The sequence below is a fragment of the Carcharodon carcharias genome, chromosome 32, assembly GCF_017639515.1.
Source record: "Carcharodon carcharias isolate sCarCar2 chromosome 32, sCarCar2.pri, whole genome shotgun sequence".
NCBI lineage: Eukaryota > Metazoa > Chordata > Chondrichthyes > Lamniformes > Lamnidae > Carcharodon > Carcharodon carcharias.
This window is the reverse complement of record NC_054498.1, coordinates 14,549,366-14,561,448: the sequence shown is the minus strand read 5'-3', so window position 1 is coordinate 14,561,448 and position 12,083 is coordinate 14,549,366. Positions and strand designations below refer to the sequence as shown.

General features: G+C 42.3%; 1 protein-coding gene across 3 annotated transcripts in view; it reads right to left on the bottom strand.

The window, feature by feature from the left end:
* Window positions 1-12,083, bottom strand: part of LOC121272151 (dual oxidase 1-like) — a 115,289-nt gene that overhangs the window by 36,057 nt on the left and 67,149 nt on the right. For all 3 annotated transcript variants that reach the window (XM_041178660.1, XM_041178659.1, XM_041178661.1), the window contains one exon: window positions 10,755-10,980. In XM_041178660.1, the coding sequence (XP_041034594.1) occupies window positions 10,755-10,980 (226 nt within the window). The remainder of the gene's footprint in view (window positions 1-10,754; window positions 10,981-12,083) is intronic.

Here is a 12,083-nt window from a genome sequence, read left to right as displayed (position 1 = left end):
AACAGTATTTATGACAGGAGGCCGATCTCCAATGCCAGTTTAATGTCTAGGGGGCAGAGTGAAACAGTCTGATTAACATTTCTTAAAATTACTAAGAAAACTAGTAAAATGCCAGAGCACAAGAGTGCACTATTCCATTCACTTATTCCAACACTGACATGCAGCATACCAATCCCACTTTCCAAACCTGCAACTTCTACCACCAAGAAGGACAAGGGCAGCAGATGCATGGGAACACCACTACCTGCAGGGTCCCCTCCAAGCTACTCACCATCCTGACTTGGAAATGTATCGCCGCTCCTTCACTGTCGCTGAGTCAAAATCCTGGAACTCCCTCCCTAATGGCACCTTGGGTATACCTACATCACATGTATGACAGTGGTTCAAGAAGGTGGCTCATCACCACCTGCTCAAGGGCAATTAGGGATGGGCAATAAATGCTGGCCGAGGCAGTAATGCCCACATCTTGTGAAAGAATAAATAACAAAAAGTTGTGTCTTCGACCACGCGTTATTATTTCTAATCCGTTCTGTAATATAGTGATGTAATAGAGGCTGTGCATGTAACAAATCACACTTCAGGTTCTGCACAACCCTTCTGAGGAAAGGTGCCAAAAAAGGGACTGCCAGTCTTTTCTGAATACTGGCTGATCTGCCCTGCATTTCAAGTATATTCACTTCTCTTTAAAGAAAAAAATCGGGCTGGGATCTGAAAAGCAGAAATTTCTCTTTGGAAGTCCAGGTGAGCCATACAATTGAAGAGATAGTTTTTACCTTTTTAGATGGTGCTGTAAGCTGGTTGAGTAAATGAGCTAATTGTAACGTAGCTCACACAATTTTCATTTCAACTACATAACTGAAAATTAGGTGGATTCTGTAATGGGCCTCAGATTCGCCTTGCTGGTTTAGCTGAAGGTTAAAGTGACCTTGACTGAGTTCTCTTATCAGCCATAGCCCACCATTTTTCACTTTCCCCACTGAGACAGAAGGCTCTGCACTCAGGTTACACGCCAGGGCTTGGGCACAGGAATATGGGCTGATGTTCCTGCAGTACTGAGGGAGTGCTGCACTGCTGGGCATGTTGCCTTTCAGATGAGATGTTAAACTGTGGCCCCATCTGTCTGCTCGGCTGGATGTTAAAAGATTTCATGGCACTATTTCGAAGAAGAGCAGGGGAGTTATGCGCGATGTCCTGGCCAATATTTACTCCTCACCCAACATCACAAACAAAAGAGATAATCTGGTTATTATCACATTGCTGCTTGTGGGAACTTGCTGTGTGCAAGTTGGTTGCCGCGTTTCCTACATTACAACGGTGAATACACTTTGAAAGTACTTAATTGACAGTAAAGCAATTTGAGAGATCTGGTGACTATGAAAGACTTTCAGAATCCTAACAGAACAGAAGGTGCCTGTTCAGCTCATCTTGCCTGCACTGGCTCTCCAACTGAACATTATGACCTAGTGCCATTGGCCTGCCTTTTCCCCATACCCCTGCACATTGTTTCTTTCAAATAATCATCCAATGCCCTCTTGAATGCCTCGATTGAACCTGCCTCCACCACACCTTCAGGTAATGCCTTCCAGACCCGAACCACTCGTGTGAAAAAGTTTTTTCTCACGTCACATTTGATTCTTTTGCAAATCATTTTAAATCTGTGCCCTTGCTCTTGATGCTTTTATGAGCAGGAACAGCTTCTCCTGAGCTACTCTATTCAGTCCCCTCACGACTTTGAACATCTCTATCAAATCTCCTCTTAGTCTTTTTCTCTCCAAGGAGAACAGTCCCAACCTCTCCAACATATCCTCATAGCTGAAGTTTCTCATCCCTGGAACTATTCTTGTAAACCTCTTCTGCACTCTCTCCAATGTGTTCATATCCTTCTTATAATGTGGCACCCAAAACTCCAGCTGTGGTCTAATGAGCGTCTTACATAAATTTAGCATAACCTCCTTGCTCTTCTACTCAATGACCCTACTAATAAAGCCCAGGGCACTATATGCTTTATTTACTGTTCTCTCCACCTGTCCTGCTACCTTCAATGATCTATGCACATATACACCCAGATCTTTCTGCTCCTACACTCCCTTCAAAATTTCACCCCTTATTTTATATTGTCTCTCCATGTTCTTTTACCAAAACGCATCACTTCACAATTTGCTGCATTGAATTTCACCTGCCACCTATCAGCCCATTCCACCAACTTGCCTATGTCTTTTTGAAGTTCTACACTGTTCTCCTCACAGTTTACAACACTCCCAAGTTTTGTATCATCTACAAACTTTGAAATTGTCCCTTGCACATCAAGATCTAAATCATTAATATATATCAGGAAAAACAAGAGTCCCAATACTGACCCAGGGAACTCCACTGTAAACCTTCCTCCAGCCTGAAAAATATCCATTGACCTTTACTCTCTGCTTTTTATTTTTCAGCCAATTTTGTATCCATATTGTTACTATCCCTTTTTCATGAACAATAACTTTTCTCACAAGTCTCTTGTGTGGCACTATATCAAATGCCATTTGAAAGTCCATGTACACCACATCAACAGCATTACCCTTATCAACATTTTCTGCTACCTCTTCAAAAAACTCCAGCAAGTTAGTTAATCATGATTTCCCCTTTAGAAATCCATGCTGGCTCTTCCTTATCAATCCATATTTTTCCATGTGATTACTAATTCTATCCTGAATAATTGTTTCTAGAATCTTGCCAACCACTGAAGTTAAACTGACTGGTCTGTAATTGCTGGGCTTATCCTTACAATCTTTTTTTGAACAAGAGCTTAATATTTGCCATTCTCCAATCCTTTGGCACCTCCTGAGTCTAGGGAAGACTGAAAAATTATGGCCAGTACCCCTGCAATTTCTACTGTCACTTGCTGCAATATCCTTGGATGCATCTCATCTGGTCCCGGTGCTCTGTCAACTTTAAATACCGACAGTCTATTCAACGCTTCTTATTTACCAATATTGAACCTTTCTAGTGACAGAGTTTCCTCAACAGTTTAGGTAGCATCTACCTCCATGGTAAAGACAGATGCAAAGTATTCACTTAATACCTCATCCATGGCCCCTTTGTCCATGTTTAAATTCCCTTTTCGGTCCCTAATCGGCCTTACTCCTCTTTTTACCACCCTTTCACTATTTATATGCCTACTGAAGACTTTTGGATTCCTCTTTATGTTGGATGACAGTCTTTTCTCATAGTCCGTCTTCGCTTCTCTAATATGCTTTTTCACTTCCCTCTGAATCTTCTGTATTCCTCTCTGTTCTCAATTGTATTTTCTACCTGACACCTGCCATAAACACACTTTTTCTTCTTTGTCTTAATTTCTAACTCATTTTTCATCCAGGGAATTCTGGATTTGTTCACACTACCTTTTCCTTTATATGGAATATACCTTGACTGTGCCAATACATTTTTGAAGGTAGCCCATTGTTCAGCTACAGTTTCTTCTGCCAATCTTTTATTTCGGTCTATCCTTTCTTGCCCCATCGAAGTTCGCTCTCGTCCAGTTAATTATTCTCACTCTATTGTCCTTTTCTAACATCATCCTAAAACGTACAATACAATGATCACTGTCTCCTAAATTTCCCCCCAGTGACACTTGATCTACTTGGCCCACCTCATTTCCAAGAACCAGGTCCAACAATGTGTCTTTTCTTGTTGGATTGGACACACGCTGCTTTTGAAAATTTTCCTGAACACAATCTAGGAACTTTTGCCTCTTCCCACACTTAAATCTACCACTGTCCCAGTCTACATTTGGGTAATTAAAGTCACCCATTATAAATACTCTATAATGCTTGCATCTCTCTGCAATTTCCCTGCACATTTGTTCTTCTGTGTCCTTCTCACTAGTTGGCGGTCTATAGACTACACTGAACAATGTAAATGGGCCCTTTTTGTTCCTTAGCTCTAACCAAATTGATTCTGTCCTTGAACCCTTTGGGACATCCTCTTTCTCCAGCACTGCAATACCCTCCCTAACCAATACTACCACCCCTCCTCCTTTCTTTCCATTCCAATCTGTTCTGAACGCCTTGTACCCAGGAATATTTAACACTCAGTTCTGCCCTTCCTTGAGCTAGGTCTCTGTTATCGCCACAACATCATACTTCCACATGGCAAACTGCGCCTGTAACTCCCCAATCTTATTTACTATTCTCCGTGCATTCACACACATGCATAGTAACCCTGACTTAGATTTTGTACTTTCTTCCTCACCCCGACTCCACCTATTAACTTACTATTCTCTATGCTAGTGTTATCTGTCCCTCCCAGTATTTTGTGCACCCTAGTATTCCTCTCTAATATTCTGTCCTGGTTCCCACACCCCTGCCAAGTTAGTTTAAAGCCCTCCCACAGCACTAACAAAACTGCCCGGAGGGAACTCAGTCCCAGCTCTGTTCGTGTGCAACCCATCCGGCTTGTATCTCTCCCCAGAGCCAGTCCCAGTGTTCCAGGAATCTAAAGCCCTCCCTCCTGTACCAGCTTTCCAGCCACGCATTTATCTGCCTTATCCTCCTAATTCTGTACTCACTGGCACGTGGCACTGGGAGTAATCCAGAGATTATTACATTTGAGGTCCTGTTTGCTAATTTTCTACCTAGATCCCCAAATTCTGATTGCAGGACTACGTCCCCCTTCCTACCTAAGTCATTGGTACCAATGTGGGCTACAACCTCTGGCTGTTCACCCTCCCCCAGAAGAATGTCCTGCAGCCACACTGTGACATCCTTGACACTGGCACCAAGGAAGCAACATACCATCCTGGAGTCATGTCTACGGCCACAGAAACGGCTGTCAATTCCCCGAACCAATGAATCCCCTATCATTATTGCTCTTCCTGTCTTCTCCCTCCCCTCCTGTACAGCCGTGTCACTCGTGGTGCCACAAACCTGGCTCTGATTGCACTTCATTGAAGAAGAAATGCCCTCTCCAGCTTCCCAAATGGAAAACTGACCCTAGGACACTCCTGCACTACCTGCCTACTTCTTTTGGACTGACTGGTGGTCACCCATTCCCTCTCTGTCTCGAGGCCTTCAAACTGTGACAACCTCACTGAATGTACTATCCACGTAGCTTTCAGCCTCGCAGATGCACCACAATGGCTCCAGCCGCCGCTCGAGCTCTGAAATCCAGCGCTCAAGTTTCTGCAGCTGGCAGCACTTCCTGCACGCGTGGTCATCTAGGATACCGGTAACATCCATGGCTTCAGCACATATTACAGGACACACATTCCACTTGACTGAGCTGACCTGCCATGACTTAACTCAACTTCCCTTACGTTAACTTTATTCTCTTTTGGATTATTTATATTACTTTATTATATGAGCCCTAAATTTCCATTATTCCTGGCACTTCTCAGTTAAATCCAAGTATAGCTACTTGTTTAAAAATATTACACTTTTCTCATTTACTCACTAGGTCCTGCTTACCAATGCTGCCGCTCTTCTTTCTGAGGAGATGTAGAAAAGGAAAGGAGCACCTCCCCCCCACCTTACCAAACCCCCTCAGTCACCAAATTCCAACTTAAGCACTCAACTGCAGCCCAAAATAGCACTCCAGTGCCGAAAAAGTCAACGCTATACGATAGCCTACTTTTATACTCTCTGAACCTAGCCTCTGAAAGGCATTATTTAAATGCAAGACTTTCTTTTGGATGCCTGTGCTAATGGGGAAACCACCAAACAAAGCAGAGCAAGGAAAAATTTATGCTCTGGTCCACTCTTTTATATCTCCTAGAGGGTGTAGGTGGACTTGGAAGTAAATCACCTGTCTCTTGGTGCAATAGTAAAAATAGGGCCTTGAAAAAAATGCTGATCCTCCAATTGAAATTCAACAAAATTTCCAAGAAATGCCCAAACTAGTTTTGGGAGACCTCCTGTGAAGAAATGCTTCTATAAATATGGAGTTATAAGGGACTACAGCCATCAATAAGGAGTAATGAGATTAGAAAGAGTGATTAAACTATGAAGTAGAAATGAAAAATTAAAAGCCGAGTTTATCTGCTGGACAAGGGTTCAGAAGTTTATGAATATGCCTAGGTATAGTTGGGCACTGACAGACCCCAAAATAGGAACTGGTCTCTAAATCACCGATAAATTGCAAGATACCACAATCTCTTGTCAACTGAATTCTGGAAGCTGAATATAGCAAGGAAACGATCACCATCTGCACCTCTCAGTACTCTTTGCTTAAAGGATGTCGACTAAAGCAAAGAAGTGATCCAGCAGATGTGTTCACATGCTTCCTGCTGGTTCAGCTCCTTTATGGTATAAATATTGGATTTTTAGATTAATTGGATTCACTCCAGTGTCTCTCATGATAAAGGTACAGCTGTTGTCATGTGGCAATGATAGTTTTCCCTTAATTGGGATAGATATTCACTGGCGTTGCCATAGCCTCCAGAGCTATGGGCCAAGCGCCGGAAAATGGGATTAGTGTGGTCAGATCTTTGTTGACCGGCACGGACATAATGGGCTGAATGACCTCCTCCTGTAAACGTATATGAGTCTATGAGGTATCTTGCTAGACTCTGTAGCTTCCTACTCGGGGATTTAATGAAAATACTACTTTAAATATTGCTGGATATCTTAAGACTTGGATTCCCTAATACAAACAAGATTATACTTTATTTTCCTAGAACTATCAATGTTGCGATTGACTTACCATCAAATGTGAATTGCATGTTCAGTTTTTTCATAGACTTTTATACTATTTGGAAAATATATTGTCTCATATAATCTCTGTACACTCTTCAGTGGAGAGGTATATTATTGAGGCGAGATGCCCGGTCCCTTATAATATCCGAGTTGTTAGAGTCTGGCTAAAACTTGTTAAAATGGCTATCTGGATGGCGGTAATATTCTTTGGTGATTCCTTTCCTTCTGGGAGAGTTAGATCAGCTCATAATTCCCATTTAAGTGTCTATGAGGTCTGCCTTTCTCAACATTAAGTGACAGCGATTGTCCAAAGAGGATGCCTGATTCAGAACAGTCTCAAAAAGTGGCTAGGATTGTTAACCACTTCAGCTAACGCACAACATGGGACAATGAGTTGATACAGAAACCTCTACTTATGTTTATATCTAAAATGTATCCTTTAGATTATTGAGTCTAGGAGTGTTTTACTGACAGTGGTTCTAAGACCCAGATTTAACTATCTAGAGAAAACAAGTCCCTGATCAGGCCTTGTAGAATTTAAATGAGAACTTCCTTGATTTCATATTGAGATTTAGAAATTTCTTATAAAATTCAGTTTAAATCCTAACTGAGGTTAGGTCCTGACAAAATTGGCTGAGTCTTTCTAATATGAAACTCAAACAATTGCTTTGTTAGATCAGATAAACTTATCCTCCACAAGATCAGGTAGTTGCCTTTGAGATAGAAGATTTTGGTGCTGATGTGAGCCGTTTAGAGCCCATGGCATGATTCAGGCTAATCCGATCAGGACAAGGGGAGACAAAAGATCCACGAGGATAATTAAACTAACGTCCCGGACCTACAAAATCTCTTAATGACAAGATGCACACCCACACAATTGGGTGGCCTAAAGAACAGCAAGGAATATAATGTGGGAAAATGTGAAATTGTCCATTTTGGCAAGAAGAATAAAAAAGAAGATTATTACCTAAAAGGTGAGAGATTGCAAAGCTCTGAGATTCAGAGGGATCTGGGTGTCCTAGTGCATGAATCACAAAAGACTAGAATGCAGGTACAGCAGGTAATGAGGAAAACTATTGTGAGGGGAATTGATGACAAACGTAGGGAGGTTATGCTTCAGTTATACAGGGCACTGATGAGACCACATCCAGAGTATTGTATATAGTACTGGTCTCCTTATTTAAGGAAAGATGTAAATGCATTAGAAGCAGTTCAAAGAAGATTTACTGGACCAATACCAGGAATGGGCAGGATGTCTTATGTGGAAAGATTGGACAGGTTGGGTTTGTATCTACTGGAGTTAGAACATTAAGTGGCAACTTGATTGAAACTTTTAAAATCCTGAGGGCTCTTGACAGGGTGGATGTGGAGATGATGTTACCTCTTGTGAGAGAATCTAGAACAAGGGGTCACTGCTTTAAAATAAGGGTTCACTCAGAGATAAGGAGAAATTTTTCCCTCAGAAGGTCATAAGGTTTTGGAACTCTCTTCCTCAAAAGGCGGTGGGAAGTGTCTTTGAATATTTTTAAGGCAGAGCCAAATAGGTTTTTGATTAACAAGGATGTGAAAGGCTATCTGGAGTAGGCAAGAATGTGGGGCTGTGGTTATAATCAGCTCATCTATGATCTTATTGAATGACAGAACAGATTCAAGGGGCCAAGTGGCCTACTCCTGCTCCTAATTTGTATGTTTGTATGTACATGGAGGGAACCATAGTTGAATCATAGGACCTGTATGTTCCTGGGGGCCACGGATTCTGGTTGAGGTGGCAACCTCATGACAAAATAAGCGTCAAAAACCTTCGGGAAGATTATAGACAACTTAGGATCCAGTATAATCAATGCAGGCAGGCATTAGCTCAATCCAATGCTGGAGCAGCAGGACTTGCTGTACCTTCAGCAACCACAACTTACACCCTTAGGCAATGCCAGTCTTAGTTCCATATACAGCATGCGTGGTAAACCTGGAAACACCTATCAGGGAAAAAAAAACTAACTGAATTCTGAATAAACGCGATAAATCAGAAACCTTTTGTCAAGGTTGCAAATCTGCACACCTAAGGGAAGTCCTTCAAATGATACTGAGCTTAGACTTAGCCCCCTCCCATGAAAACAGTGTTAAAAACTGGATTCAAATTTATACCCAGGTTTTTGTGGTAACTCAGGGAGGACATTTAATGGGTTCAATTAGAGAAATATTTACTAATACTAAAGGCTTGGTAGCTACCCAGTAGCTAACTGGGCAGAATCCTTACACAGGATAACTGGGATATCGCCCACAGTTGCCTGGCCAACCAAAATTAAAATATTGCCCTTAAGATGATCTGTGAGAGTGCTCTAAATGGCTATCCTGATAACCAGCAGAAATGGGATAATATTGAACGCAAGAAATTATACAAATAAATCACGACTTATTCAGCCTACCACAAACTAAATCTGCAGTGAGGCACAATCTAAAGGTAGAAATGCTGGAGAAAATACCTCTGGTACCCAGGGACATGGACAGCTCAGGCCCAAGATCCCGACCCATTCCAGCAGGATGCAAACCTCTGCCTCTAGACAGCCAAGCGTGCATTGCAGAAGATCTAAGTTCTAATAAATAGCTTGCCAGCAGCGTGAGAGACATTTCTCACCGGAGAGACGGGACCAGACCTCACAGTGAAAGCAGAGGACACTGGGATCCCTATGGATCAGGACTATCAAAGGGCTATGGGAGGTTACCGGGATGACTGGAGCAGGTATCAAGACGACTCTTGGCAAGATCAACGTCAACCCCAATGGGGGAGACCCTCGTGCTAATAAGCTGTCCGACAGACCTCCTAAGGGGTCAGTGAAGGGAGGAATGACGTTCAGTCAAAGTGGTTAAAGGTGAAAAAAAAACAATAAAAATCATGATTTGAAGGGTCATAAATCTCAGGATTAAAAGACTGGCGCCCAGCCAGGGTCCCTTTAATTCCCCTATGCCCTGGTACCCTGCCCACCAAGAACAAATGGAGGCCCTGTTTGATACAGGAGCTGATTACACTGTACTAGACCTTACGTTATAAAAACTGTGTGGACAAATTTGGGGGGGCCCAATTTATCAATTACCATTAGAGGGATTCACACAATGTAAAACTCAAATGATTGACTTTTACAAGATACCTACACGCTGTGTATGCACACAGAGCAGGATGACAGGCAAAAATACATTTAGGCCCAACTAGATCTGGAGGGAGAGAGCCATGCAATTTAATTAATAAGTCATCACTTATTTAAACCACCAGCATTATCTCCAATAATGCCTACTCAATCAATGCAGAGTTTTTTTGTTGATTTCATTGGATCACTTTCCCCAATGCTGGACTACAAACATATTCTCGTTTGTGTTGATGGATGCACTTCGTTCTGCTAGCTAGTTCCCACAAAAACCGTTTCGGAAAATGCACTTGCCAATGCTATTACTGACATCATTGCTGCAGCTGGTGCACCCAAGATCCTACATTCTGATCAAGGTGGAGCCTTTCTTTTCCCAAGGTCTTCAGAGATAATTGTGAACAAATGGGGGTTGGGTTAGAGCACAACACACCACCTCATCCACAATCACCCGTCTCTCCGGTGAGAAATGTCTCTCACGCTGCTGGCAAGTAAAAACCAAGAGGTAAAAAAGCTATTGACCAAACTGTTGCAAATCAGCAGATATAAGCGAACCATCATCATACCAGAAGTGTAACTATCGCTTAATAATGTGCCCGTATCTACATCAGGGACAGTGTTCCCTAGAGCTCCGTATTATTCAATGTATGGGGTTGATATTCTACTTACCCTTGGATCTTTTATTGCCTCTACACTTTGATTCCTTGAGCCAACAGCAACAGTTAGATTTAAAACAAGAAATAACAGATGAGATTCATTTCCTATAATGCAGGAATGAATATATTGAGGATATTGATTAAGATACGGATACCATATCATAGGACTGCTCCATTGTTTTCTAGTCTTTGTGACTGGCACCCCTACTAGTCAATCTGCACTGTCTTCAAGGTAAAGAACACTTGCAGCTGAGTTTCAATAAGTCCTTACACCCTGAACTCAGGATTACCTTTCATCAAGACAATAAAGATGTCCAGGAACTCCCGGAACGAGAGATAGCCATTTCCATCTTTGTCAGCTAGTGAAAACATCTGCTCCACAAACATGGAGCTCTCCTTTAGTCCCAGCGCATCAGCAAACTCTGCACTCGTCAGCTCACATTTCAGAGACTCCTTAGCCTTCTTTGAAATTTCATTGTCAAAGTCGCCAGCATCTGACCCGTCAATCTCCAGAACCTAAAGGTGACAAACAACATGGAAATAGATAATAGAGAGCAATCATTTGGAACTGTTCATCATGTGAAAATATTCAAAGACAAACTTAGTTATTATGGTTAGCAATATTAGCAAATAGACACTTGCCTAGTACTTATTTGCTGTTTTACTGGTGGCATTAAACTACTTAAAACAGATAACAACACCTGCATTAAAATGGCAAGCAGAAGAATACATTACAAATGCGTTAATTGTTGATGCATAAAGATCCTTAACAGCAATTTCCGTGCTTTAATGTTCTTGCTTGCAACTGTTCTGCGAATGATTTTTGTGACCAATGGGATTTGGTGAATTTCCCCACATTAGAGTGCGCGTGCATGTGTGTTCAAGATGTCATTTCAGGGCATGAACACTAAAAGAACTAATTATGTGCAAGCTTGAGTAGTTGAGATGTTTCAACTGTGGTTCAGAGGCCTGGATTTTTACAACAATAATGAGCCTCTCCGTTGTTGTGAAAATAACGGAGGAGGCTGAAATCGAGAAGTCCGGCCTGAACATGACACCTACCATTTCCGCGGGGTGGGAATGGAGGTGGGTAGGGATTTGCGGATGCACATTTCGCAGAGGCAGCTGGTCATATAGATCAGCAGCTACCTCCGCTCATGTCTGATTTTGGTGACCCGGGTGTGTCAAACATGACTTGTGAAGATTAGACCTGGTAGGGGCAGCTCTGAACTTTGCAGAATTCTTTGGAGAAGTGGGGTACCAATTTGGAGAGGTGGGTAACCTTTTGAAGAGGTAGGGGTACCCCTTTAGATATGGTCCTGGGACAGCTTGGGGGAGGTCAGGTGCCCTTTGGCAGAGGTGAATTGACTTTTGGGGAGATCTTGTCCTCCTTGAATGAGGTAAGGCGCCTGTTGGGGATTATTGAATGTGTGTAAAAAGTGCATAAACTCACAGAAACTGTCAAAAGCAACTGTCAGAAGGAACTGTCAAAAGTGTGAAAAGGAGCTGTCAAAAGCAGCTGTAAGGCTGTCAAGGCCTTCCTAACAGCACTGTGGGTGTACCTACACCACATGGGCTGCAGCGGTTGAAGAAGGCAGCTCACCACTACCTTCTCAAGA